The 26,886-nt window shown below is 40.6% G+C and overlaps 3 protein-coding genes across 4 annotated transcripts; 1 reads left to right on the top strand and 2 right to left on the bottom strand.

Annotated features, from left to right (window-relative positions):
* Window positions 1-440: 440 nt before the first annotated feature.
* On the bottom strand, window positions 441-3,888 carry zp3f.2 (zona pellucida glycoprotein 3f, tandem duplicate 2). Of its 2 annotated transcripts, none has more exons than XM_049598153.1 (10): window positions 3,774-3,888; window positions 3,490-3,674; window positions 3,312-3,415; window positions 3,145-3,236; window positions 2,889-3,069; window positions 2,696-2,801; window positions 2,520-2,608; window positions 1,129-1,220; window positions 926-1,038; window positions 441-820 (listed from the first exon to the last, which is right to left on the bottom strand). In XM_049598153.1, exons 1-10 carry the CDS (start codon window positions 3,838-3,840, stop codon window positions 758-760), a joined length of 1,092 nt encoding a protein of 363 aa, XP_049454110.1. In that variant the 5' UTR covers window positions 3,841-3,888; the 3' UTR covers window positions 441-757. The 2 variants fall into 2 exon arrangements, with proteins under 2 accessions (XP_049454110.1, XP_049454111.1); XM_049598154.1 differs by having other exon boundaries at window positions 796-820; window positions 899-1,038.
* A 906-nt stretch (window positions 3,889-4,794) lies between these two features.
* nedd8l (NEDD8 ubiquitin like modifier, like) lies at window positions 4,795-6,546 on the top strand. The gene is made up of 4 exons (XM_049597672.1): window positions 4,795-4,951; window positions 5,772-5,819; window positions 5,923-6,005; window positions 6,113-6,546. Exons 1-4 carry the CDS (start codon window positions 4,934-4,936, stop codon window positions 6,234-6,236), a joined length of 273 nt encoding a protein of 90 aa, XP_049453629.1. The 5' UTR covers window positions 4,795-4,933; the 3' UTR covers window positions 6,237-6,546.
* Window positions 6,547-6,608: 62 nt separating this feature from the next.
* ap1g2 (adaptor related protein complex 1 subunit gamma 2) lies at window positions 6,609-26,412 on the bottom strand. The gene is made up of 22 exons (XM_049597670.1): window positions 26,262-26,412; window positions 25,395-25,612; window positions 24,684-24,808; window positions 21,492-21,633; window positions 20,869-20,965; window positions 20,703-20,779; window positions 20,517-20,612; window positions 19,964-20,044; window positions 19,396-19,494; window positions 19,224-19,279; window positions 18,332-18,445; window positions 15,942-16,082; window positions 15,488-15,542; window positions 14,727-14,849; window positions 12,702-12,791; window positions 11,929-12,056; window positions 11,513-11,617; window positions 11,144-11,291; window positions 9,291-9,453; window positions 8,894-9,045; window positions 8,482-8,580; window positions 6,609-8,096 (listed from the first exon to the last, which is right to left on the bottom strand). The coding sequence occupies exons 2-22, from the start codon at window positions 25,593-25,595 to the stop codon at window positions 7,989-7,991; spliced, it is 2,400 nt and encodes a 799-aa protein (XP_049453627.1). The 5' UTR covers window positions 25,596-25,612; window positions 26,262-26,412; the 3' UTR covers window positions 6,609-7,988.
* Between the last annotated feature and the right edge of the window lie 474 nt (window positions 26,413-26,886).

Below are 26,886 nucleotides of genomic sequence, written 5' to 3'. Positions count from 1 at the left end.
AGTCCTTTTCATCACTTTGTTTATTGTGATGGAAAAGACATATGGAATTGACAATGTCAGTGTTGTATTACTGGAAATAGTGTATAAATACATTTCTCTAAATGTGTAAGGTTTTGTAAGCTTGCAGACCAAAATGGACCAGAGTTGAAAAATGACCCATACATGATTTGTAGAAATGCTACCTCAGCATGTAATAAGTAATCAAAATTTTTGGTGGGATTTGCAGCTTGGGCTCAAGAAAAAAAATGGGAGTATTTAGTATAAGAAAAATGGCTATGTCCAAATTCAGGGGCTAGATCCTCTAAATTACAAGGCCCATAAAGATGGGTCTGAAGACCACATAACTGATAGTAAATGAGACAGTCTAGCCTCACAGAGACAACTAAAATAAGTACTCTTAATTATAGAGCGAACATTTGAAGGTTATCTGGAGTCAGTTGCCTTGAAACGGCTAACAAATGTAAAATACTGTGATAAACTAAGAGAGATTATGAGTTCACTAGCTGTGACATTTACAATATGGACATCAGAAATGGTGTAGTATGTTACAGCTTACATCAAGACTGTGACTACGACTTTATATTGAGTCTGGATACTTGTATTTTATGACTGAAGTCAAATCCAATAACAGAACCTCACAGGAGTTTGCACCAGCTTTATTTGTACAGAGGGTTTAAGATGGATTAATCTGCTAACAGTTTAAATTGAGATCACGTAAATCTTATGTTCCAATGTCTTTCAAGTCATGAGTCTGAAGTCATCTAGTATCAGCCCCCCTGTTGTGCATGTTCATAGAGTCCATTATCTTAGACTGGGCCTCCTGTTGAGAAAATGTTGAAAAATGTTAAAACTTATATCAAGTGTTTAAAAAAAAAAATTCCAGTTTTAGGACAAAGACCTTAAACAGTATTGGTACTCATTACACCTGAGAGTCAGCTGTAGTTACAGACACCCCAGATACATTGTGTGCCTTTGAGTCAGACGGATCCATTATAATAAGGGGCCCCAAAACTGAATTGTGACTAAAGCTGTGGGATTCTGAAAGGGAAGAGAGGAAAAAAAAAAAGGATTATGATTTCATGGACTGAAAATAAATTTAAAACATCCAAGCTGGCAGAAAAGTGATACCCAATTCAACTCCTCTTTTGGAGCGGGACTTGCAGGTTGAATCGCAGCAGCTACAGACAGAGCTCTGAAAGGGGTCATCTAGTAGTTCCCATCTGAGAAAGGAGCAATTGCGCAGGGTCATTATATCAGCGTGGTGCTGATTAGAAAAAACAACTTCCATATATACAGAATAAAAGGAATAATGACATTTTTTCTGTGAAAAACGCATTCAGGTAAAAATACAGTTGAAGCCATTACAATTTGCTGCTCTACATTCTGGTGGGGTGTTTTATTCTCAAAAGCAGTTCTCCTCTTATCTGTAGTACTGTTCATCAACCTAGATTGCTTTAGTGCGAGTTGCTGAGTGTTAAAGATATCAGCCGTACAGATGTCTGCCTTCTCTCCAACATAATGGAATAAAATGGCACCGGTTTGTGCTGCCCAAAGTGCCCAAAAAAATACATTCAGAAAACTCAACAGCAATGTCTCTTTCCAAAAAATCATGACCTGGTTCATCAAGAAAATTCACATACCTTGATGTGAGTAGCTTCCTGCAGAAACTGTTTTCTTTCTAACAAACTACACCTACCAACTGTATCACTGTGCAGAAGGACGTCTGCATCTATTGCTAGCTCATTGTGCACCATTGAGCTCGCTAACAGTTCCACTGAGGATCACGCCAATAATTACTACATCTCGTGCCATCATTCACGAGTAGATGCACTCTCTTCTGTGCAGAAATACGATTAGTGGATGTAGTTCAGTTCCGACATGAAACTGCTCACAACAGTGTCTGTGAATTATCTTGAGTAACCAGGTCATGATTTTTTGGAAAGGGACATTACTATTGAGTTGTTCACATGTATTTTTTGGCGCTTTGGAGCACCACAAGCTGAGTGCCATCCAGTTCCATTATGTTTGAGAGAAAGCAGACATCTCTACGGCTTTTACCTCAAACACTCAGCAACTCACACCGAAACAATCTAGATTGATAAATAACACCACAAGTAAGAGAAAAAATATATACTTTTCTATTTTGGGGTGAAGCATCCCTTTGAAAATGTAATATTGAGTTTAACTTTTATTTCTTTTGTGGAAACCATGTGCAAGTAATTCACAATTCATGTCAGATAAATATGGTAGAGCAAAATGATATTTTCATCTCAGATGTAGCGCAGTCAAAGAAGGCTATACAGTAGTTAAAGTTTAAGGATTTGACTGAAGTATGTGATTAGTTTGATATTTTAGGAGATACACATTTACTTCTTTGCTTTTGCAATCACCACCTCCTGGCTCAAGATTCATGCGGGGCACACATTACATCAGTTGCATCGATCTTCTCATTGAACCTTCAGCAAGAGAGTGAATAAAAGGTATTTCCCAAAATGTCTAATTTTTCCCCTTTTGATTACCTCCCATTATCCTTTACATAGTGGCAGGCTTTCTTGCTTTCATCAAAAACCTCCGGATCCCATGCAACCAGTTTACAGTGAATGTACACCTGAGGAGCATATTAACAAAAAAAAAAAATAAATAAGTTTGTTAAGAACAAAATACTCCAAACACCCATTACCATTTACCCTCTCACCTCCTCTCCGAGACCAAACTTGAAGGACTGCAGGTAAAGGATGATTGCAGACAAGTGGTACCGAGGGAGGAACACAGAGTTTCCCCTCATGCTTTCCGAAAGACACCTGAAGAAATGTATGTCAATTTAGGAATAAGACTTTAATACCAGAAAACAATCATTGGAAAGACAAAAATCATGGTCTGAACCCTACCCCTTATTGTTAATGATGGGGTAAACCTGGCTGCCAGACTGCAGCTCTGGTGTTGTGGATGCCACACATTCCTCCATGAGCAACAGCAAGGGTTGATGGGACTTCTGCTCCACTGCCGCCCATATAGGCATGAATGAGCCCATTGGGATGACATTTGTCTTTGCTACTCCTGTTAGTTGATCTGTGGGGGTGAGTAAAAAGGCTTAGAAAAAGTTTTGAGTATTCTCGTGTTGTATTTGGTAGTGTGAGAACTCACCATTGAGGAGTGCCATGTGGAAGACCAGCCCGCCTCGGCCCTCAGATACACCTGACCCAGGGTTGAGGAAAGGGGGAACCCATCCCTCAGGTCTGAAATATAATGGGAGTGTTTTCTCATCTCCTATCAGCTTTGAACTGGAGTTTAGTTCAAAACGATACTCCTACCTTTTATAAACACACTCAATTGGATACAGAAAGGCAGCGGGTTTTGATTTTTGCTGGGGCCTGAAAGTCAGTTCATTTTGGAAGAGGAGACGTTTTCCTTTCATCTGTTAAAAAACAGCTCATTATAGACGCTAAAGAGGCAGAAGGGGATTTTAGTTAAATATAGTGTTTACATTACCAGTCTTTTAAATTTGCAGTCAGCAAACTTGTAGCTGAACAGTGCTTCCCCCTCTCCAGTAGGCAGAACATTTAACTTAGACGGCATGCAGCTTCCGAGGAAGAGACGAGACGCGTAAGGCACCAACTCTGCATTGATCCTCCATGTGATTTTTATTGAGTCTTTTCCACAGACTACTTTGATATCTGCAAAGTAATTCTCATGATTACAGTTTCAGTACATGAAACACTTAAAAAAAACATACATAAGGAGGACACATTTCTATATGCATATGTAAAGAATACCTGCATTAGCAACAGTTGTTGCAAAAACAGCCAAGATTGTCACACCAAGGTAGAGATGAGTCACCATGACTGAATGATCCAGAGCTCATTGGAGGTGACACAATTTGTAGACTTCCTGCCAAATTAGCTGAATGATTAACATGTGTGTGAGGGCAGGGCAGCATTTGGTCAGTGTCTGCTTGTTTTGGGCCGTTTTTGTGCATTCTTCCAATTTCATATGCATTGTAGGATGTTAATTTTTGATAATTTCTAAATGAAGAGGTGGAATGTAACTAAGTACATTTGACCAAGTATTGATTTTGATGTGTTTGTGCTTTCATTTTGCTTAACACACCAACTTTGCAACATTTAAGAGGCAAATATTGATTTTTCTCAACTCTTTTTACTCATATTTTACACAAAATCATGATCTGATAAAATAATAATTAAAATGAGCTCCTAACCAACCACAACATTTAAATGCTCACATGTTGCTGCATCAGAAAGGGACTGTACCATTTATCAGAGTAGGGGGTGGCTGGGGTGTGACTTTGTTTTGTTTTTCTTTATGAATACCATGATCCTCCCTGGAGCTACAGATATTTTCCCTTGAGCCTCTGAGTGACTTAGGAAAATGCATGACCCCCCCCTCCACCATAAATAACCATATTTCATAGTTCCTGGCCATGATAAATGGTGTGATTTTGGAGAAGAAAACATGCCTTTCAAACCCACTATTCAAAATAGACACAAAATACCACCATTTGAAGCTGAATGTCCCTCCCCCGTTTTGCACCACCCCTCCTCTCTCATAGCTAAGTAATGAACAGTCCTTTATGATGAACCAATCATGTAATAGCCCTCTGTAGGTGTAGCTTTTTACTTCATGGTATTTTCCTAATTTTACTTGAGTAAAATATTACGCTTATTTTTACATTCAACTGGGTATTTTTTACAGCGAGATCTTAAACATTTTTTCAGTAAATAATACTGTTTTATGATCAGAGCGGAACCACTCTCTGTGTGGTTAGACGCGTCCGTCCGGAGCGTTTAGCCTTGTACACAGGAAGTAAATTCAAGTCATCCAGACACCAAGTGGGTTGTAATTCGCCAGTGTATTTGGTGTTTTGGTCAGTAAACGTTTCATATCACTTCGAATTGTAATATATTGCTTATTCAAGATGCTGATCAAAGTAAAGGTAAGACCATTGTGTTATCCTCGCTCACACTTCTCCGCCGGCTCGACGCTGCTGTTGTTGGGCAGCGCGCTAACATCACTGACCGGTTCGCTAATTTATTTTTGGGCCGGGGAACAGTCACTTAGTATACTTCAACTTACACCTATCTCATTCTGCGCTATTACAGTCTAAAGGTCTGCCTGGTTTTTGGCTATATATTAAGTGGAGCTACCAACTAGCTATCAACATGCTGCTAGTTGGCCAAAGCTTGTCGCCATTCAGAAGCTGTTATTTGATAGCTTGCTAACCTAAATGCAATCCCCAAAGCAGGTCAGCTAATTTAATTGCTTGGCCGGTGTTACAGCAAATTGTGTGACCCCTGAGATTCTGTGACGCTAAAGGAGATGGGTTTGTACCCTACTGGCCCCCAGTTTATGCCATCACTAGGGCTGGGACAGTGAATCTTTTATCTAATCTGATAATTGATCGATTAAAACAAAAATAATGGATCGGTAATTTGTGGTTGTCTTAAGACAAATGCCATCAATACTCTAAATCCATCTCCTCTTTTGTCAAGATTATAAGCTGTTTTATAGGCTTGTTAATTGATTAATTTGTTAAAAACATTTGCACTGGCAATATAGCTGAGATATCTGATCAGGTAACAAAATCTATTGAGTCACAGAATTTATTGTAACACAGGTGAACCCCACAAAAAAGGAACAGCTCTTTATCTGTGAATTCTGCCTTGTGTTGATGGAAAAGTGGTGATGCAGACTGTATGTGTAATTGTAGAAACCAAAGCTGGTATTGATGTGATCATGTCAATGTTCCGTTTCAGACACTCACTGGAAAAGAAATAGAGATCGACATTGAGCCCACAGACAAGGTGAAATATAATCTTCAAGTCAGAAAAACAAAACACTAACCTTTGTACCACTGACTGTCAGGGCCTCATTATTTGTAAATGTCTTGTTTTTGTGTAAATGAAGGTGGAGCGAATTAAAGAAAGGGTGGAAGAGAAGGAAGGGATCCCCCCGCAGCAACAGAGACTCATCTACAGTGGAAAACAGATGTGAGTTTCTCCATCATAACTGTCTGCTCTGGAGCAGCTGCAAGATGCTTTTATTTTTCCACAAGTCTTCTCTAAACCACTTGTCTCCTGTGTTCATTTACTCTCAGGAATGATGAGAAGACAGCTGCAGACTACAAGATCCAGGGAGGCTCAGTGCTCCACCTTGTGTTGGCGCTAAGAGGCGGTTCAACACTCCACAGTTCCTGCATACACCTCTCCTCCTTGTCCTGAGTTGCTGTTGTTGTGGGGCCAGCTGAGTGCCAACGCTTTAGGTGTCTGTCACCGTCTAACCATGTTTCAGCACAGAGATCTGAAATCCCACGCTCCCAGGCTGACGCAAACAAAAAAAAAAAAATCAACCAACAACAGCAACGTCAAAAAAAAGAGAGGGAAAAAGGACGTTCTAATTTCTTTGTAGATGTTTTTTGTAAACCCACATTGGCTTTCTGAGTTTGACCAGCTGATGCAGACACCCATGCAGTACAAAAGACAGTTTGGAAACACTGTGGTCTCTTTGCTTGTGAATAAATGCTGAAGTTGATTTGAAGTGTTGTCCTCTAATACACACCCACACAGAGCACAGACACAAAGCTAAGCCACTGCTGAGGATTCTGAAAACTGATTTTTATTAGAAAATGACATGAAACACAAGATTTAAAGACACAGTTGACAGAATACTTGTCCTGGTCTTTTCTTTACAGTTTAGTGAAGGTAGAGATCTCAAACAGTCTGGTAAAGATTGCACGGAAATCCATTTAGAGCACCATTGCTGACATCCAGTATCCAGAGTGTTTTTAATAGAGGTCCATGATTATGAGATGAGTCATCAAATTACTGAGGTGATACACCGGCTTCATCTAAAAGGTGTTTTACAGCCCACTGCTTTGTCCTTCTACAACAAAGGGTTGTATTAGAGATTTTCCATAGACTTAAAACTCTTGTTATTGTGCTTATAGACTTAAACTCTAAAATATACATCTTGTATACACTATCACGTCCATTATTTTGGTATCACTATACACACTCTTCAGAAATTAAAAAAACTCAGGAGCCTCTGTAAACAGTGGACAAGGGGATACTGGTCAGGAAAAGCATGCTTAAATAGGAATGATAAAAACATGTTAATAGGACTACGCCACTTAACATTCAAAACAATTTCTTGGCCTCCAAAACCAAATATAATTGCATTTTTTTTTTATGTACATGAGTTCTTGAGGGGATGAAAGGCACAGGAGAATTAATTAGGAGGAGAATTCTCTGAGCTGAATGAAGCTTTAAAAATATACAATACACGAGGTTGTGTTTAAAATCCTTCACCCTTCAACCTCAAATTCATGTCCTTATGTTTCCCAGTAAAATCAAGTGTACTGGAATTGAGCATTTTATAATAATAGTGGTGGGTCATTAGTGTTTAGCTGCTTTTAAACAATGTGAAGATTAAATAAAGGCAAATATTTCATAAAGCAAACCACTTCAAAGAGAAGAAACAAGTGCAATGTGAGGACAACTCATCTGGTGGCACATACTGACTGAGAGGAGCCTCGTCAAAGTACATATTTATGGAGTGAAACAACTACAGTCAGCTTTAAAAAAAGAACCTGGATGGTACAAAGTTTCTACGGACATTGGTCATTGCAAAAATCCCAGAAAAACTATTCAGATTTTAGTATTTCCTCATGATATGGGAATATTTCAAAGCTTGTGCGATATCAAATAATGTAGTCAGTCACATTTACACTTGGGTTCCAGAGGAGAGGATAAACTATGTGAGTTCATGTATGAGGCTGTGATTTCCTGTGAAACAACAGTGTTCTTCAGCCGTAAAAACACCAACAAAATCAGGAATTTCAGAAACAGCAGCTTGGACGGTAGTGTACAGGGTGTGACGGCAGACAAAAAAATCCCCTTCTGTCAGTGAGGGGCAAGACCTGCTGACTCATCCACAGACTGCTGTCATAGTCCTGTTGCACTGAGTGGCCGCTGTCAGTGGCTGGCAGCATTGAGTCCAGGGAAGGAGTCGATCTGGACTGTATCCTGAAAGGCTGAGCCCTGGCTGGTGTAAGATATGCGGACTCTCATCTTCAGGTTCACCTGGAGGAGGGAGAAGGATTTAATAATGTGATGCAGCTGGAAGCGGTTCTGCTGGGATCGGAGTGAGAAAACAAGGTTTGGGACTGGCACATGGCACGCACACTTGGCAATGATGTATTGTTCTTGCAAAATAGAACAACAGGTTTGTGGGAGTTGTGTGAACATTTGGAGATAAAGTGTGAAAATTCTAACGTGTGAAAATTCTAATGTTGTAATCTTCAACACTGATCTAACTTTGAATACAGAGAGTTTGGTTTGCGGGTGGTTATGTTCTCCCTTGCTGATAAAGCTTGAAATAAAAGATGGATCACACTCCTGATCGACCCTTCTTTTGCTCTTACTGACAAATCCAAATTGTGGCTTTGCGTCTATGTGTCATACTCACCTTGTTTGGGTTGTTGAGGACGACCATCTGGGTCACTTTAGCTGTGCCCCGTGCGGGAAGAGAGTCCCCACTGGGAGCCTTCATGTGTAACTGGACACTCTGGGGAGAGATCAAATGGAACTTTGAAGTTTAAAGCACCAAAACGCATACATGCTGTTCTGGTTGATTTACAGCACTGATGCCAACCACTGAGAACATGATAGGGTTTAAAACCTATAGGCTGCAAGCAACACTGAGTGGTGAAATGTAGAGAGACATTAAGTACAACGAGTATATTGTGCCACAAGCTGCTCAATTTTCTCATGAACCTTGGCAGCAAAAATCAGCAGCAGCAGCAGCAGCAGCAGCAGCAGCAGCGAAAGCTTGCTAGTAAAAGAACATGGTGTGTTTTATCACAGGTAGTGAGACAAACCTTGGGCACTGCAGCCTGCAGGGTGAAGCTGCTGATGTCTGAGTCAGTGGAGTTAGAGGCTGTTAGTGTGACTGTCAGGCTTGTGTCTGACTGTTTCTCGCAACTTAATGTCAAAGCCACACCGTCTTTCTCATACACTGGTACTGTGGGAGCTGTGGAGAACAGATATGGTAAAATGTTGCATTAGTTTAAAACCAGTACTGAGCAAAACAAACCAAATAAAAAATATCAGCACTGGGGGAGATTTAGGGAGATTGTTTGATGGCCTGAGTCAAGCTTCAGTCCCCTAAAATTTGCATTCTGTAGTTTCAAGTTCTCAATCATTTCCTCTGTCTTGTTTCTTTCTGTTTAAAGTAGTGTGAGTGTGTGTGTGTGTGTGTGTATCTGAGCGTCACACCTGGTGCAATGGGTGTAGGCTCTAACCCTCCCAGCAGATCCAGGAGGTCTCCTCCAGCAGTACTGGCTGTGTTGATGGGCACGCCAGGTGCTGTACCAGCTAGTGCTGGGCTGGGCTGTAGAGCCTCCTCAGAGCCTCCCAGCAGGTCCAAGAGATCACACACCTGAGGAAAACACAGACAGAAGGACAAAAGCCTGATTCAACTTTAATATGAAAGGAACACGGTGCTCTGCACATTTAAAGCAAACACAGCAAGGCTGTGTAAACGTTATTTGAATTAACCAAAAAGGGAACAGTAACTACAAAACAAACAAGCTAGAAAAGCTTGAAAAAAAGACACCACTGAAACTTGTGTGCCATTAAGTTAAGTCTACAACTGTATCCTCACCCCTGTATTTTAATATTTGTGTATTTCAGCAGAACATTGTTGCTAAACTGGTTAGCTGGGCTTCTTTCCAATTTGATTTGCATAAAAGCACACACAGGATGGCAAACTTACCCATGAACTACAGGAAAGGAAAATAATTTACATAACACATGCACTGATGTGTGCCTGAGTTTATGACCTCTATTTATTATAGACAGCCCACTGCAGAGACTGTGATGATACAACACTGAAATACTTACAATAAAGCCCATCACATACAAATAGATAATAGCTTATTAGCCTCAGGCAGGTATTTACAGTGTCAAGAGCCCCCTTACTTTTAGTTGTTAGCCTACACTTAGCTAACTACAGCTTTGCCTGAGGACCTGTGCTGACGCACTGGCTCATAATGTTCCAGAGTCATAAGACAGCTTGAGCCTGACCTGATGATGCTCAAAAAGTCAGCAGTAAAATCTTGAAAATCAATAGTTCACCAACGAAATATGGTTAAATACATATAAATTAAAATGGAAAATACAGACAGATCAGTTCAGTCTTGACTAATGTCTGCCAAACACTAGAAGACTCTGAAAAGACTTTTAAAGACTAAAGTCTGACAGTCTTTCACAACTAAAGACAATGTGAGTCACAAACTGTGATATTGCAAAGACTGGGGATCTTGCAGGGTCACTATTTGCACGACTAAAACTAGATTCTTTCTGAGTTTATTTCACATCCTGTTCCTGGTGGAAAATATTATGCCAAACTCCCTTTTAGAAATATGACATATTACCAATTCCATACATGTCAGCAAAAACACACAACTCTAGAAACACAAGATAAAAGGCAAGAACAATGTTCTAGTCAATGTGGCAACAGATTTTCACTAAGGATAAATTACATTTAAGTATAAACTTTACATTTTGTTTGTGGTCACCTCCATTGGTTAACTACACTATTTTAGAGGAAGGAGACCGTGGGAATGAGAGCCGAACCTTTTTTCTCACTGGAAATGCATGCATGCCGAATTAAACACTGACTCTTGTTCACTCCACACCTCCACCAGTTTCTCCTCCTTTTTCAGAGTCCAAGAGAACTGAGACTTGCTCATGTTCTTGCACCTCCCCGGTGCCCCTCCATGTTTACTGTCTACCTGGTTTGCTGCTTCCTGTTTGGTGTTGAAGAGAGCGCAGCACTGGTTGTTAAAAATGTTCATGTCACTGTACTCTGTTTACATGAGCCAAGACTAAGAACTAACGGTAATACGTCAGAATGTGAAGACAAGAAAAAGACCAACTTAAGATAGCTTGAACTGAGTTTATGACTACCTTACACCAAACGGTTGGGATCACGGAAACACACACTAACTGAGGTAAAACTCTGATGATTCATTACAACATTGGAAATTTGTCTGTGACAGTTAAATCGATGTAAGGCCGGCATAAGTTGCTGTCATATAACATCAATCTGTGTCGACGTAATGTACCTGGCTAGTGGGTTGCTGTAGCAACAGTGGCTCTCCCTGCTTTACTTTGACTGCTTGGGTGTCCTTGATGGCCTCCCCTGTTGACTCTCCGTTGGTATGACCCGGGGAGTTCTTTTCGATCACAGGCATCCTCTCCAGCACTGCTGCCCTGTGGAGAGAGAACATCTCAGCTCTCAGCTCTTTATGGCCAGAATAAAAGATTTGCTTGTACTAGCTACTGTAAAAATCCTTAAAGCTGTAATCATACTATAGACAAAAGTAGTTCTACTTTTAATTTTCTAGGTAAAAAAAAACAACCCAGAAACATAGTATGTAAAAGACTTTACAAAAACCAGGAAAATTTGACTTCTTTATCATGTTGTTGCATACCTCATGTGGTCATATTTTTTGAACAGAGCATTGTATTCAACTGCCCTCTGCTGGAGCTCCACATCTATACAGCTGCCATAGATGCTGACGATGCTCCTGATGCGACTGGCAGGGGGGAAGTGATGAAGAGAAAGACAAGCAGTTAGGGGACTACTATAACTAAATGGGTATCAAAAACTTCATAACCTCGATCAAAGTGTGTTAGCAAACAGAAGTGCTGAGAATGTTCTAATGTTGTCGTGCTCAAATGCAGGTTGATAGTATTTGGGAATGCTGCTGTGGGGGAAATTTTGTTCCCCAATAAATGTTTTTTTTTTACTCAATAGAGCAGACTCTGAACTCGCCAATGTGGCCTGTGGCTGTGCTTTAACTGTATCTGGTCAGTGTTTGTTGTGAGTGACAGAAATGTTTCTTACTCCACATTTTCAGTGATGCGTGTGCTTAGTTTCATGGTGGCCGTGAGAGCAAAGCCTCTGGTCCCTGGGGACGACATGTGGGACTGCAGAACAGTTTCCAAGGCGTCCAGGACATCGTCTTCAGTTACCTGATTGGAAGACGTGTCAATACAGGGTCTGAAAGCTGACATTGCATTTTTATAATAATAAAACAAGAGATAAGAATGGCACAATTCATGTTCTCGTATTGATTTAGCTGATAATCCCTAACATTTACTGAATGATAAAGGCAGAGTTGAGGACTGGGAACTGGGAGGACTAGAGAATTAATTTAGTCTGTCAGTATTTGGTCTTTAGCATTGGGTAAATTCCCAGACATGATACCATATTGTACTGTTTGGACTACCCACCTCAGGGAGCTGGACTGCTGGTTTACTTTTACATCATTAAATAAATAATCATTAACTTCATGTACTTCAGTTTTTCTGTTTTTGAAGCACTTGTTGCTGCAGTGAGCCACTTCACTGTGCGCTACATTCTTAATCAAACTTCTCCCTTGGATTTCCTGTCAAGGAAATATGCGAGTTGCTACAGGTAATTACTTCTCATGCTTGCTACTCAGATCCCATATTATTTCCAAACCAGCTGCCATTAGGGCAGAAAAGGTGAAATGTTTCCTTGTGTCCTGCTGGAACTAGCAAACATAAAACTTGTTATGATCTAACTATTGGTTGAATCACTATTACTGCTACTATTAATTTGTATTATATTATATGTCTGTGTGTTGCGTGTACCTGAACAGGCTCAGTCTCCTGACACTCTCCTCTCAGCAGCAGGTCTCCATACTCTCCTATACACCAGCATGCGACCTGCACCAGGGATTGCTGCACACACAAATGTTACACTCACACAACTGTGTACACACGTCACACTCACGGTAAAATACAATCATAGAGTAATCCTTTACGATTTAGGGGGATTGGCTTGCTGGTCTGCATAGCAGTCTGACACATCAGAGCCACTTTTCCCTGAATTGACTGCAAGTTAATGTGGTGGAAGATGGGAAACTGCACCACACTGCAGATGAGTACATGGCTGCTCATCTGACTTGGTTCCAAAAATAAACCTGGTTGCATCAGCCAATTTCACTGAAAGCGTAGCTATTCTCACTGCCATGGAACCAAACCAGCTCTATCTGGATCAGGACTGACACAGACTTTTCTTCTAATAAACACCTCTTGAGTGTTGCACATTACGTTGTGCTGTAAAATTATCTCTGATTAAAATTACATGTTTTTTCTTTCTGATATTTATATAACAATGAATATTAATCAATGGGAGTTCTATCCAAAACTCTAGTCGATTTTATTACGCTGATAAATTCAAATCAATGAAAAGATGGGATGTAAAATTATGAGCATTCCCCGTGTTAGGTTGGCTTGACTGTGAAATACTTAAGTTTCAAATCTTGCTCTGATCTCAGACTGCTTGTAGCATCACATTTGAAGCATGACTATTTCAAACAGTAATTGCTTTTTCAGACCAAAGATGACAGTAGATATCTTAAAGATCTAAGATGGGTTGAAAGCCAGGAAATATAAGAGTTTAGGTTCTGTACATTTTAAAGAGTCATGTGTACGAGTGGATCCATATGTCTGCTTTGCTAAGTAAGTGTGAGTGTTTGTGAAAGCCTGTGATTAAATAATTTTGTCCCAACATCTTTTGCAAGGGTCCTGTTGATTTTTTGTCAACATTTAAAGGTCTAGTGTTCAGGATTTAGGGGGGTATATTGGCAGAAATGGTATATAATATTAATGACAATGTTTACATTAGCTTATAAAAAAATTGAGGGTTGTTGTGATTTCTTTACCTTAGAATGAGCCATTTATATCTACATATGGAGCGAGTCCTCTCCCACAGAGTCTGTCATGTTTTTCTACAGTGGCCCAGAATAGGAAAAAACAAACACTGGCTCTAGAAAGGGCCATTCCTGTTTTCACGCCAGCCACCGTAGTTCTACATCCTTAGCACACAGGAGAAGTTTTAGTTCTGAAACCTAACCACTAGATGCCACCAAATCCTACACACTAGACCTTTAATTTTTGTTGAAAGCTTTTGGCTGGTATGAGTTGGCAGGCAAAGTTAGGTGAAGTCAGGTATGTAATTCCAACACACAGTTATATTTCCTGTGATTCATTCTGTTTGGTTATGCCTGCAAACCAAATTGCATAATTATATGTTGTCATTTTTAACATGTTCATGCTACTTACAAACTGAAGTGTTGATTTGTAATGGGATGTAAAATGAAAAATAACTCTAACTTCAACTGAGGACTTCCATGAATACTACTCCCACAAAATGACCATAATAACAGCAGTTATTCATGCTGTTTTACCTTGAATTCATGAAGAAAACTATGTTTCTAACTCGCCTCTGGTGAATGAAGAATCCAAAAATGGCAAACATTGTTGACGAATTTAAGTAAACAGGTTCCGTGTTTAACCACAGCAAAACTAAATCAAAACATCTGTTGACAAACTCTCTCTCAACTCATGCAGTATAATCCAAGTTTCACCTAGTTGTAAGTGTCACCAAGTCGTATGCTCAGTACTTCCCAAACACTTACATGAATCTAATCACCAGTCAGTATTTACTGTTTGATAAAAGATCAGCATGGAGCAACCCAGAGACAGATGTTGTAGACTTTATTGTCTAGCTTGAGTGAATGAGTGAGCTGACCAACAAGCCAATTGTTCTAAAACTTTAAAATGCTCCTTTAAGAGCAGGAAATGCCCAGACAGACACACACATACACACACCTGAGAGATGTCAGTGAGCAGAGCCCTGTAGAGCTTGTGGACGGTGTAACAGTGCAGCTCTGATGCATTGGTGATGAGCTGGATCAAGTTGGGCACTGTTTCATCTCTCACATCGCCCCCTGCCTGGCAGAGTGAAAATCGGTGTAAAAACAAAAGTACACACACCAAACTCCATTAGCCAGACAGCTGGCCCAAGTATTTGGGTCGCCCTACATTTGCTCCCACACACAACGACCTCACTTTGGGGACGCTTCCATCACAGTTCATATACATTATAAACGACATTTACCACTATGGATCAAGCTTTAATTTATGCCACATTTCCACCATCGCCTTTTTTACACACTTTGTCCTCGCTGTACACTCCATCCTTTTGAGAGAGCAGTGCAAAGGATTAGATAAGCATTAGCTTTTACACCAATCATGTGGACCTCATTTATTCCCTTTCCTAGATGAAGCTCAAAATGAAAAGTAGGGCTATAACAAAAAGAAAGCATTAGTCCAGGATAAATGGCCCTTTTCAGGAACTGGGGCTGCACATATGAAGGTTTGTACAGAGAAGGAACAAACCATCTCTTATCAAATATTTTATTTCTAAAATGCAAATTGAGTGCCTCAGTTCCTACACAGCCTTCACACATGTGGCTCCTGTCTACATGAAGGCAGAGTGCATCAATGATGGCAGTAGACAACTTAAAAACAGTTGTGAGTGAGAAACCCATGTAAGAGGCAGTAGTGTGACTGCCTCGGTCTGTATTTACCGTGGTGAGGACATGCAGGATGGTGTCAATGTGCCAGCGCTGGGAGGGTGCATACCTGACAGAGACAGAGACACACACTCTCAGTGGTGCTCAAGGGTGAGTCACACACACACACAAGTCTATCTGCAAATCCGTCCACAAAAACAAAGTGCATCAAGGGGTAGAGTGATAAACAGTACAAACAGAGAAGGCTATTCATCGTCACAGTGCCACTAACAGAGACAGGGGTATCATTGAGAGTGGAGACAGACACAGAGTGAGACATGGAGCCACATATAGTATAATATATAAGCACAGAGACTTTTTGTCACAGCCTAAACACTTAAACAGCTGTATCACATTCAGTGTATTTACATGCAGGTGAATGCACATGTGCGTGCATGCATAAATACAGTATGTGTATGTATTTCAATCATGTATGTGAACATTTATGTGTCTGCAGTGTGTCACGCACCTCTCAGCAGCATTGAATATGCCGCTGGCAGCATGAGCCCTGAGTTCAGGGGGGCAGGAGGAGAGGAAGAGGAGCAGCTCCTTCATCATGGAGCGGATGTTGGAGGCTGACACCAGCGCCAAAGAGAGCTCCAAAGCACGGCTGGATAGACAAACGGGGGATTAACGTTGCTAATTTTGTATGTATACGTACATACCAGTCCTTTAAAATGAGACCCTGCCGTCTGGTTCAATTCCTCCTCAATTCACCAGATTTAAAATTAAAATTAAAACTGTATTACATTTTGTGTTGATGCAGCTGACTGGACCTAGCTGCAATGGTGCAGGTCAGTCGGTATCATCCATCTGCATCCATCAACAACCACAATTTCGGCAAAGTGCTTTTGCAGCAGGAAGACAATCCCACGTCGATAAAATCCACCCTGCTGAAGTGCCCTTTGGCTACACACTGAGCTGTTAGTGCCCACAGGTACTGTTTGGTATTTGACCTTTCTGTGGACCTGGGCCATGGGCAGACAATCTACCCACAGGGATCAATTATGTATTGCTTTATTATCATCCTTATTAGTAGGGCTGGAAATAAAATCACTAGGTAGCTCACAACCAGTATAATGCTATCATGACTTTTAGTCAACAATCGTATGAAAGTGATCCATAACATATTATGATAACTGCACAGCTGAGAAGAAAACTATAGTTTTAAAAAATGGCTTTTTTTTTTAAACTAACCTGTGCTTGTGTTTGTATTCACTGCATCATGAAGAGCAGTTTTCTAGGCAGCTGAGGTGAAACATGGTGTGATATTGGTATTATAACATTATTTTGTAATCCATTAGTTAAAGGTTCAGTGTGTAGGATTTAGTGGCATGTAGGGTAAGGTTGCAGAACTGAAACTTCTCCAGTGTGCCAAGCTTGTAGGAGAGCTATGGTGGCTGATGCAAAAACGCGAATGGCTCTATCTAGAGCAAGTGTTTAATTTGTTCATTCTGGCTTCTGTAGAGCAACCTGGCTGACTTCGTGGAAGAGGACTCACTCCCTGTGTAGATCTAAGCGGCTCATTCTAAGGTAAAAAAACACGACAATTCTTAATTTCAAATGATTATAAACAAATGAAAACATGTAGTGAACATTATATCCTACCAATAGATGCCCTTAAATCCTACACACTGGTCTTTGAAAGGTGGCAAATTTTTCCCTTTCAATCAGTGTTCATGGTAAATATAGTCGATTGGAGAAATAAATTCCTCAGTGTGTGCTATACGGATCGAGAAAGCTGAGTTCACAGCTGCAAAATCTGTTGTTCTTCCAACTCTATCATTTGACATGACACTGACAGTTGGAGGAAAGGGAAAAACTACAAGCTATTTCAGCTCGGATCTCTAGTCTCTAGGGAGTGTTGTAGCTCCGCAGCTAGTTTTGGCGTCTGGTCTATTGCCTCTGCGGGCTGCAAGCAAATCTGGCAAGAAAACATACTGATAATCTGTCCATCCAGTAAGCAGATGTACACACACATAAGCAGAGAGAGAGAGAGAGAGAGAGAGAGAGAGAGAGAGAGAGAGGGAGAGAGAGAGAGAGAGAGAGAGAGAGAGAGAGAGAGAGAGAGAGAGAGAGAGAGAGAGAGAGAGAGAGAGAGAGAGAGAGAGAACTGCTCATGTTAGCCATGCAAGAAAAGCCATGTCTCAGAAGCTTTCGTACAATGCATCCTGGTACATGTAGGACCTGCTGTCAGAGCTCCGCAAGCAGAAGAAGTCAGCTCTCGCTCAATACAGCACTGAGGAAATAATTGCTTTCAATAACTACACTTGTCAACACTGACCGGTTTTAAAGTTTGATTATCTGGTCTGGATCTATAAATGTTGATGATATTAGTTATCAAAACTTGCTTTACAAATCCGGTCATACTGCGAACACTTTCTTCTACAATAAGCTACAATGTGCTCTGTGTAGTTGTGTGACGAGTTCTGAGAAAGTAGGCAGCACTGAGTAGTGTATGGTATTGTTGGTGGGATCAGAGGTAGCCAGCTGCGCCCTCCTGTTGCCCTATCAAAATACAGAACATTGATGTTGGCTGGTGGCAGACACAGCAGCGACCTGCCACTGTGCAAAAGCACCTCTACACAACCCTTTTATATCATCTGGCTTTGTTGTATTTAGAGGAGGGGCCAAGTGATGCTGTTTTAAATCCATAAAGCATCAAAGTATTAGAAAATCCTCAAAATGAACTGACCCTTCACCATTTAAAAAAAAAAAAAAAAACATGTTAGAAGACTCCCAGAACACACATTAGGAGGTGGCATCATTGGAGAAGCCTGACCTGACAGGGCATGACTTTAACTGAACATCTGTGGAGTAACAGCTGTGCCTGACAAGCGGAGAAGAGGTGAAAGTTACCGCTTGACAGACGCATCCTGGTCCTTCAGGCAGTCCACTATGGTTCCCCGGTGGCGCTGCACTGCATTGTGGTCTGTCCCAACGATCTTCTGAAGAGAGGTCATGGCGATGTACCTGGACATGAATACAGAGTAGCCAAAAATAAGAATGTCATGTTTTAAGCCTTACACTGCATTATGATGAGGTGCTGCGAGGGATCTTAACTCAGTGAGATTCTGAGTGTTTAGCATGTAGCAGAATGTATCTGACAAATAATTAGCTTTTAAAAAATAATTGAAAACAATCAGCTAACAATGATTTATTGACAGCGCTGTATTAACTTAACTTTCTCAACTTGGCAAGATAAATAATTCATCTTTCCTCTGGAAATGTCTCATGGACTGTTCAAGTATTTATGTATGCACAGGGGAGATGTTATCTATCCAGTCAGGTCTCACAGGAATGAACCAGTCCTATTACTGTCAAACAGCCACAGAGAGATTCAGGGGCCCTGCAGGTAAAAACCAGACAGGCCTGCCTGGGCAAACAAACCCTATGGAGACAAACCCAAAAAATAGTAGCATAACAAAACCCCAAGGATTCTGTTATAGGTCTCTACACTGCCTGATGAAAAATGACATGGCCAAAAATTTCAGAGATCAACATTAACAGACAGACAGTGACCTTCTGGTGTGGCTCTGGAGGAATGGCTCCAGGGAAAGTGATTAGTGAGCTCAGACTGATAACAGCCTGTTGGGAGGTTTCTCTCTCTGGCTGCAATGAGTTTGCCTTTGGCCTTGCGGAATGGAAAAGGTAAAATGACCCTGAGAGATAAGAGAGGAAGGAGGGAAGGATAGGGGAAGAGACACATAGGGGAAATAAAACAGGAATGTGCGGAGGAAGCAACACTAACCGAATGTTCCTGTCATTGTTCAGGAGGAATCGTCCCAGGATGTTCACAGCCAGAACCTGTAGCACAAGTGAAATGAAGCATGTGTGTTTTTATTAATTAAATAGGTGACCTGATTCCCTAAGTATTGATGTAGTTAAACAGAGTGAGAAGTGCTGCTAGACCAGTCTCTCACCCTGAGGCCGCTCTCTGACTTGATGTCTAGCACAGTGAGAACAGTCTCATACAGCACAGCATTGCCAACAGTCTTGGTGCTGTCAGTGTTGGTTGCCACCTGTATGGTAAGTCAAAAATACATCAGTGCATTACTCATACAACAACATACATTCATTTTTTTGTAACAGATATTGAAGTACTGAACATATCTTTACAATAAAGAATCATTCCTGCTTCTCTATCTTTCATTCACAGAAGTGATTCAAGCTTTTGCAGTTGCTGTTTTCAACACCTAGTTTCAAATAAGTCTTTTCAAAGGAACATACTCTGGCACACAGGAAGTAATGCATTCTACTCGTGTAAGTTTGTTTAGAATGAGACAAACTGCGTGACTAACTGGGGAGTAAGCATGAGCTGTGATACCCATGGTGGCTGAATGAAGAACTACTTAATGTATGTTATGTTACAGTGCTGGATAACTTCTTTATTTTGAATTGAAAGAAAGACCAAAAAACATACAAATAACAAAAAAAACCCTAAATTTTTGTATTATAGTTAATCATTATTTTTCAAAGTGAACATGAGACCTGAGCTAGTAGGTCGTTCATCGCGTCACTGGCTCCTTCGTTGTTGCGACCGAGGATTCTCAGCAGCCTCAAGATGCGTACCTGATGATGGAGGCAGGAGAGAGTGAACAGATGGACTACAAGTTATTTTGGTGCACAGAATCAGCAAAAAAATAAGAAGAAGGATGAGAGGATAAATCTGTTTGCGTTAGTGAGAAAAAACAAGCTGAATGTAAGAAAAACATGAACATATTATTAGCAGCATTAATAGAAGAAAAGAGTGTTTTTTTTCCCAGAAAAAACAAGTCAGATATGTTTCAATTTTAAATCTTCACCCGAGTGGTGCTCTAATATACCTGGTTCACACTGTGATAAAATATAATCAGGTAAAATCTGTTGACTGATTCAGGAAAATTTAAAACAAAACCACTGATTTATAACAACAAAATTATTTAGTGTTACTGCTCTATAGTCAAAGCTATGAAATGCAGAATTCCAGTGCCATGCTGATAAAGTATCCCTTTAACTCACTGAGATATGATACTGTAATGTAATACCACAAGTCCAGACTGACCTGTAGGAAGGGATCACTGATTCCTGCCACGTCATGCTCTGGAGAATAACCTGAAAGGACCAGACCTTTCATGATCTGAACCAGATCTGGCACTGTCTGCAATACACATGACACAAATACATAACATAATCATGCATGTAGAGAACTCATCAGGTCATTATTTGTCTGTACGTAGGTCCATCATACCTTTCTGAACCGCTCAAGTGTTTCTGGATTCCGCTCACACAGCTCAATGATGAGCACCACAGCACCATGCAACACACCTGGAGATTAGGGGAGTAAATACAGTGAATAGCTGGAAATATTATGTATGAGAAAATGTAACAGGTATGAGTTGTTAAGAGCCACTAACCATGGTTCTTCTCAGAAAGTAGGGAGCGAGCGGCAGGAGCAAAAAGCTCCCCAAGATCATGGACTTTTCTCACAATGTGAACCGCACACAGAGCAGCCTGGAAGAACAGCAAGGCAAGTCATCAGCACTGTCACATCGTTACTACATTGAGCAGATGGATGTTGGCTGATAGTTTTACTGCTGATAAAGGACTGTTTCAAACAGGTCACAAACAGACTAATGAGTAAGACTACATCATACTGAGATAGAAAAAAACAATTTATCTTTCACACTGGGGTACTTGGATTAATAAAATTAGCGCAGACATAAATGGCTATCTAGAGCATAAACCACTTGCCCTTCCACGGGCAGGCCCTCACTCTAACATCTCTCCATTAAATGCATGTATAGGTCCTGTTTGTGCATGTGTGTATTTTTGGACTGTGTGTTTATGACAACAGAGTGAAAAAAAATGAATTTCCCCATGGGGATAATAAAGTGTATATTTCTCTTCAGTACACACACAGTGTAATTAGTACAGAACTACTTCTGTAGAGAGTGATCACAGTGGTAGATATATTAATATTGTTAAGTACTGCTGGGAAGAAAAAAACAAGACAAAACAACCCTCTGGAGGTCCCCACCTTCTTCTTTATGTAGGAGTTGGAGGCTCGGAGCAGCCTGTCGATCTCTGGTGCCAGATCTCTGCACATCTCAGCTGAACCCATACAGGCCAGCGTGCACAGAGCCAGAGACTGAACATACTGGTTACTGTGAGAAAGGTCACTGGAAAACACACACACCGAGAAAAATACACAAATCACAGTGTAGATCTGTGTGCAAAAGTGTTTTACTATAATTCTACTGAAATCACACGAAAATATCCTCCATTCTGTGCACTACTGTTTTCCTCCATTTCGTCTACAGTGATTATTCTATTTGCATGAAACTGTACTACCGTCAGTTATGACAATGAACCGTTGAACATTGATTGCCTGACATATGATCATGATTTTCACCAAAGCTGTGGATTGTATTTTGAGGGAAAATACCACAGCCATCTTTTACAAGTAGTCTCTCAGAATTAAACATATACCACAAAAAACTCGGTGACGTTTTATTTCAACCCTCTCAGTAAGCATTTATATGCTGTACAGAAATGACATATGCTACTACACACTCTAATATAGTGGTAAGCAGATACAAGGACATTTTAAGTAATTGGTTGTGAACAACCATAACTCCTCATATGCAGCATCCATAACTGGTATAAACAGAGATGAGTGCTTGGTAACAAATTTTAGCATAGCTGTAATCATATATTTTGTTATATATTATCATATAACACACTGTGCATGTACACGTGTTAAATCATATATATATATATATATATATATATATATATATATATATATATATATATATGAATATATATATATACATAGCTCACATTATATATATATACAGTACAGGCCAAAAGTTTGGACACACCTTCTCATTCAATGCGTTTTCTTTATTTTCATGACTATTTACATTGTAGATTCTCACTGAAGGCATCAAAACTATGAATGAACACATGTGGAGTTATGTACTTAACAAAAAAAGGTGAAATAACTGAAAACATGTTTTATATTCTAGTTTCTTCAAATCAGCCACCCTTTGCTCTGATTACTGCTTTGCACACTCTTGGCATTCTCTCCATGAGCTTCAAGAGGTAGTCACCTGAAATGGTTTCCACTTCACAGGTGTGCCTTATCAGGGTTAATTAGTGGAATTTCTTGCTTTATCAATGGGGTTGGGACCATCAGTTGTGTTGTGCAGAAGTCAGGTTAATACACAGCCGACAGCCCTATTGGACAACTGTTAAAATTCATATTATGGCAAGAACCAATCAGCTAACTAAAGAAAAATGAGTGGCCATCATTACTTTAAGAAATGAAGGTCAGTCAGTCCGGAAAATTGCAAAAACTTTAAATGTGTCCCCAAGTGGAGTCGCAAAAACCATCAAGCGCTACAACGAAACTGGCACACATGAGGACCGACCCAGGAAAGGAAGACCAAGAGTCACCTCTGCTTCTGAGGATAAGTTCATCCGAGTCACCAGCCTCAGAAATCGCAAGTTAACAGCAGCTCAGATCAGAGACCAGATGAATGCCACACAGTTCTAGCAGCAGACCCATCTCTAGAACAACTGTTAAGAGGAGACTGCGCGAATCAGGCCTTCATGGTCAAATAGCTGCTAGGAAACCACTGCTAAGGAGAGGCAACAAGCAGAAGAGATTTGTTTGGGCCAAGAAACACAAGGAATGGACATTAGACCAGTGGAAATCTGTGCTTTGGTCTGATGAGTCCAAATTTGAGATCTTTGGTTCCAACCGCCGTGTCTTTGTGAGACGAGAAAGGTGAACGGATGGATTCCACATGCCTGGTTCCCACTGTGAAGCATGGAGGAGGAGGTGTGATGGTGTGGGGTGTTTTGCTGGTGACACTGTTGGGGATTTATTCAAAATTGAAGGCACACTGAACCAGCATGGCTACCACAGCATCCTGCAGCGACATGCCATCCCATCCGGTTTGCGTTTAGTTGGACGATCATTTATTTTTCAACAGGACAATGACCCCAAACACACCTCCAGGCTGTGTAACAGCTATTTGACCAAGAAGGAGAGTGATGGAGTGCTGCGGCAGATGACCTGGCCTCCACAGTCACCGGACCTGAACCCAATGGAGATGGTTTGGGGTGAGCTGGACCGCAGAGTGAAGGCAAAGGGGCCAACAAGTGCTAAACACCTCTGGGAACTCCTTCAAGACTGTTGGAAAACCATTTCAGGTGACTACCTCTTGAAGCTCATGGAGAGAATGCCAAGAGTGTGCAAAGCAGTAATCAGAGCAAAGGGTGGCTATTTTGAAGAAACTAGAATATAAAACATGTTTTCAGTTATTTCACCTTTTTTGTTAAGTACATAACTCCACATGTGTTCATTCATAGTTTTGATGCCTTCAGTGAGAATCTACAATGTAAATAGTCATGAAAATAAAGAAAACGCATTGAATGAGAAGGTGTGTCCAAACTTTTGGCCTGTACTGTATATGATTACAGCTATATTATACTATTTTATTTAACAATTTTACACTTGCAGTTGATGTTTTGTATAAAGAGTAAGAATCATTGACATGCTAATGAATACTTAACAACTTCCTTATAATAAATAATATCTGTATCATAATGCATTTTAAGCCATTTATTAACTGTTATTAAACAAGAACAACACCAATTATTTAGTACTGCACTTTAATGACAATGTTGAACTCATGATTCATGATTAAAGTAAAGGATTAAAATAGATGCAGCAGCACAAGAGATATTGTCTTTTTAATTCCATGCATTCTTCTCTCTTGTCAAAACCTGCATTACCCACAATGCAACTCAACCACAAATTGTTTGGTTGGAGATTCGGCTGTGGTTTGCTAGTAGCAGTTAAAGTAGCCTCTAACCTCTAGTAGAGTTGAAAAGCAGGTTACAAAGCCCTGATAAGCTCACTCCTTTCTAACTCCACACCTCCAGATATTGTCATTTTCAAACTTGAAATCTTCAGGCCCATCTGATGCTGACTTAAGTGGCATAACTTTGAAGCTCCCTCTGGGGCCACTAAAAGCTTTACACAACTTTTTTTTTTAATGCAGTAGTGCTCCCCAAGACCTGTTAACACACTTTGAGGTGTAAAATCAGTCAAAAAATAGAGTTCCCCTTTAATTGTATATGAATGCTAAATACGGGGGTTAAATAAAGGGTGCCCAAAAATATCTGGATTTCAAATTCCAGTGGCTGTCCTTACTTCTTGATGGAGTTGGTGATGAGCAAACTGGCATCCTGCTTCTCATCCAGCAGCATCATGGCTCCCAGATATCCCACACGCTTTTCGCTGTACCGAGGGCTGGCTATCATCCGAACACACTCCATCTAGTAGGAAGAGCAACAACTCCCTTAAATGTGAAGTTACTTGAGATACTGAAACTACTGATGCCCCTGGGGAAATTTTCTGCTCTTTGCCCACTCGAAGTGGAGTTCAGCTTCAGAGCAGCAGCCCTGGAGCAGAGAGGGATTCAGTTGGCCCAGTTTTATTGACACGAGTGTGTGATGTTCCTGCAGACTTAGCTCGAGGGAATTAACCACATTTCAAAGAGTTCTAACGACACGGGAAGTCTGAAAGAGCAAGAAGTACAAGTTTATATAGAAGCAATATTACTAACTCATCATAGCTTCCAATTTTCAGCACGTGATTCTACAGTGTGCTGTGCTTTCTCGGTGTATGTCGACCTCCATCGTGCACTCACACATTTTTGCTTAGCACTCAAATAATGTTTGTGTGGGATCGATGCTTAGGACCTAATAGTTGGACACTGGGCCTGGGCCACTATGCTGCATGGGGACATTTCAGTGATGAATTGAATCCAATCCTCCAACGGCACGATGGTTTCTCACCCTGCCCACCCTCTCACTCTTACCCCAAGCAAACTCATGACAGGCATTAGCAAAATCCTCTCACCTGACCAAAGTGAGCGGGGTAGCCCAACATGTGCACATAGAGCAGCTTGGCCAGGTTGTGCGATCGCCCCCCATTGTCAGCTTGTCTGAACTGTGCCCGGATGGCTGCACACTCCCTTTGGATGACACCTCGTTCCTCACACTGTGTCCTTGCTGACCTGATGGCCCGGATCATCTCCTGGAGGGGTACTGATGGAGACATGGCTGTGTGTGTGTGTGCTTGTGTGTGTGTGGATGGATGGATTGATGGAAGAATGGGAGGATGTGTGTGTTGGTATGTGTGCATGTGATGTAGTGGACATGTTAAATTACAGCAGAATATTACTGAGAACAAATTACTTTACTGTGTATAGTTACACTGTGCTTGATATTACTTCCTGAAAATGAATGCCCTAGGTGTTTGTAACGTTAAGGTAATGGTAAAGCTATTACTACACTATAACTACATCTTTAGAAGAGCTGTACTGTCACTAAAACACACAACTTAAGTGTGTACATTTCAAATACAACTCAAACAACGTAAACTACGTTTCAAGTCTTGTAAACTGACGGCTGTTTCTGGTGACATATTGTTGTACATAGCGTTACTCACTCTTAATAGAAACTTACTTCCAATTATCCACATTTGTGTTACTTATTTACGTTTTCCGAATACATTCAAGTGTTAAATATTCAAGTTAGCATGACAGTCCCCGAGTCGAAGATGCAGGTCAGTGAAACGAGGCAGAGGCTAGCCGACTGACCGAACACAGCTAACCTTGCAGATGCTGTCAAGCCTGCTCAGTGAGGCTGTCGAGCTAAACAGCTAGCTAAGTTAGCATGACAGTCTGTTTGTGTGAATGTGTTTAGCTCCAAAACAACAACGTACCTCTACACTGTACAGAGAGTCGCCAGTAGCTTTAAAAAGTAAACCGGTTCAACCGAACCTCCTCCAATACACGGCAGCAGTCAGTTGGCTGGGAACCCAAATACTGTGCATCCATTCAGTGTCAGTGAATACAAAAATAATCACACGACTTCCTGTACAGCCTTTCAAAATAAAAGCCGTTTCGGACATATTGCATGTGGAGTATTATTAAAAATATATTTAGACTACGGTTGAAATACGACAAAAATCTAAGAGAATTGTCAAGAGTGATTGTTACACAAGATTTAATGCATCTTTTTTAGGAAGGCATTCTCTGTTACTAAGTAAAAGGCCTTTTCCACACAAGATATTTCAAAATGTCATAGTAGGGAGAGCACAGGTGCAATTAATAACACTAATTATTATGGTTACATTTCATTTAGTTATCCAAGTTCTAGGGCACTGTAGTATTGTAGCTGCTTCTCTGGTGAAATATGTCTGGCTTCATATAAATAAATGAAGCTAAAAAAACAAAACAGAAAAAGATAAATACTATATAGTTTTTTCCTCAAAAAACTTATTTGTTTAACTACATGTCCTTTTGGATTAATTTCCCTACACGTCTCAATGCTGCATCAAATTCTCT

The sequence above is a fragment of the Epinephelus fuscoguttatus genome, linkage group LG15 (assembly GCF_011397635.1).
Source record: "Epinephelus fuscoguttatus linkage group LG15, E.fuscoguttatus.final_Chr_v1".
Lineage (NCBI taxonomy): Eukaryota > Metazoa > Chordata > Actinopteri > Perciformes > Serranidae > Epinephelus > Epinephelus fuscoguttatus.
The sequence above is the reverse complement of the archived record's forward strand: the minus strand, read 5'-3'. Positions and strand labels throughout refer to the sequence as shown.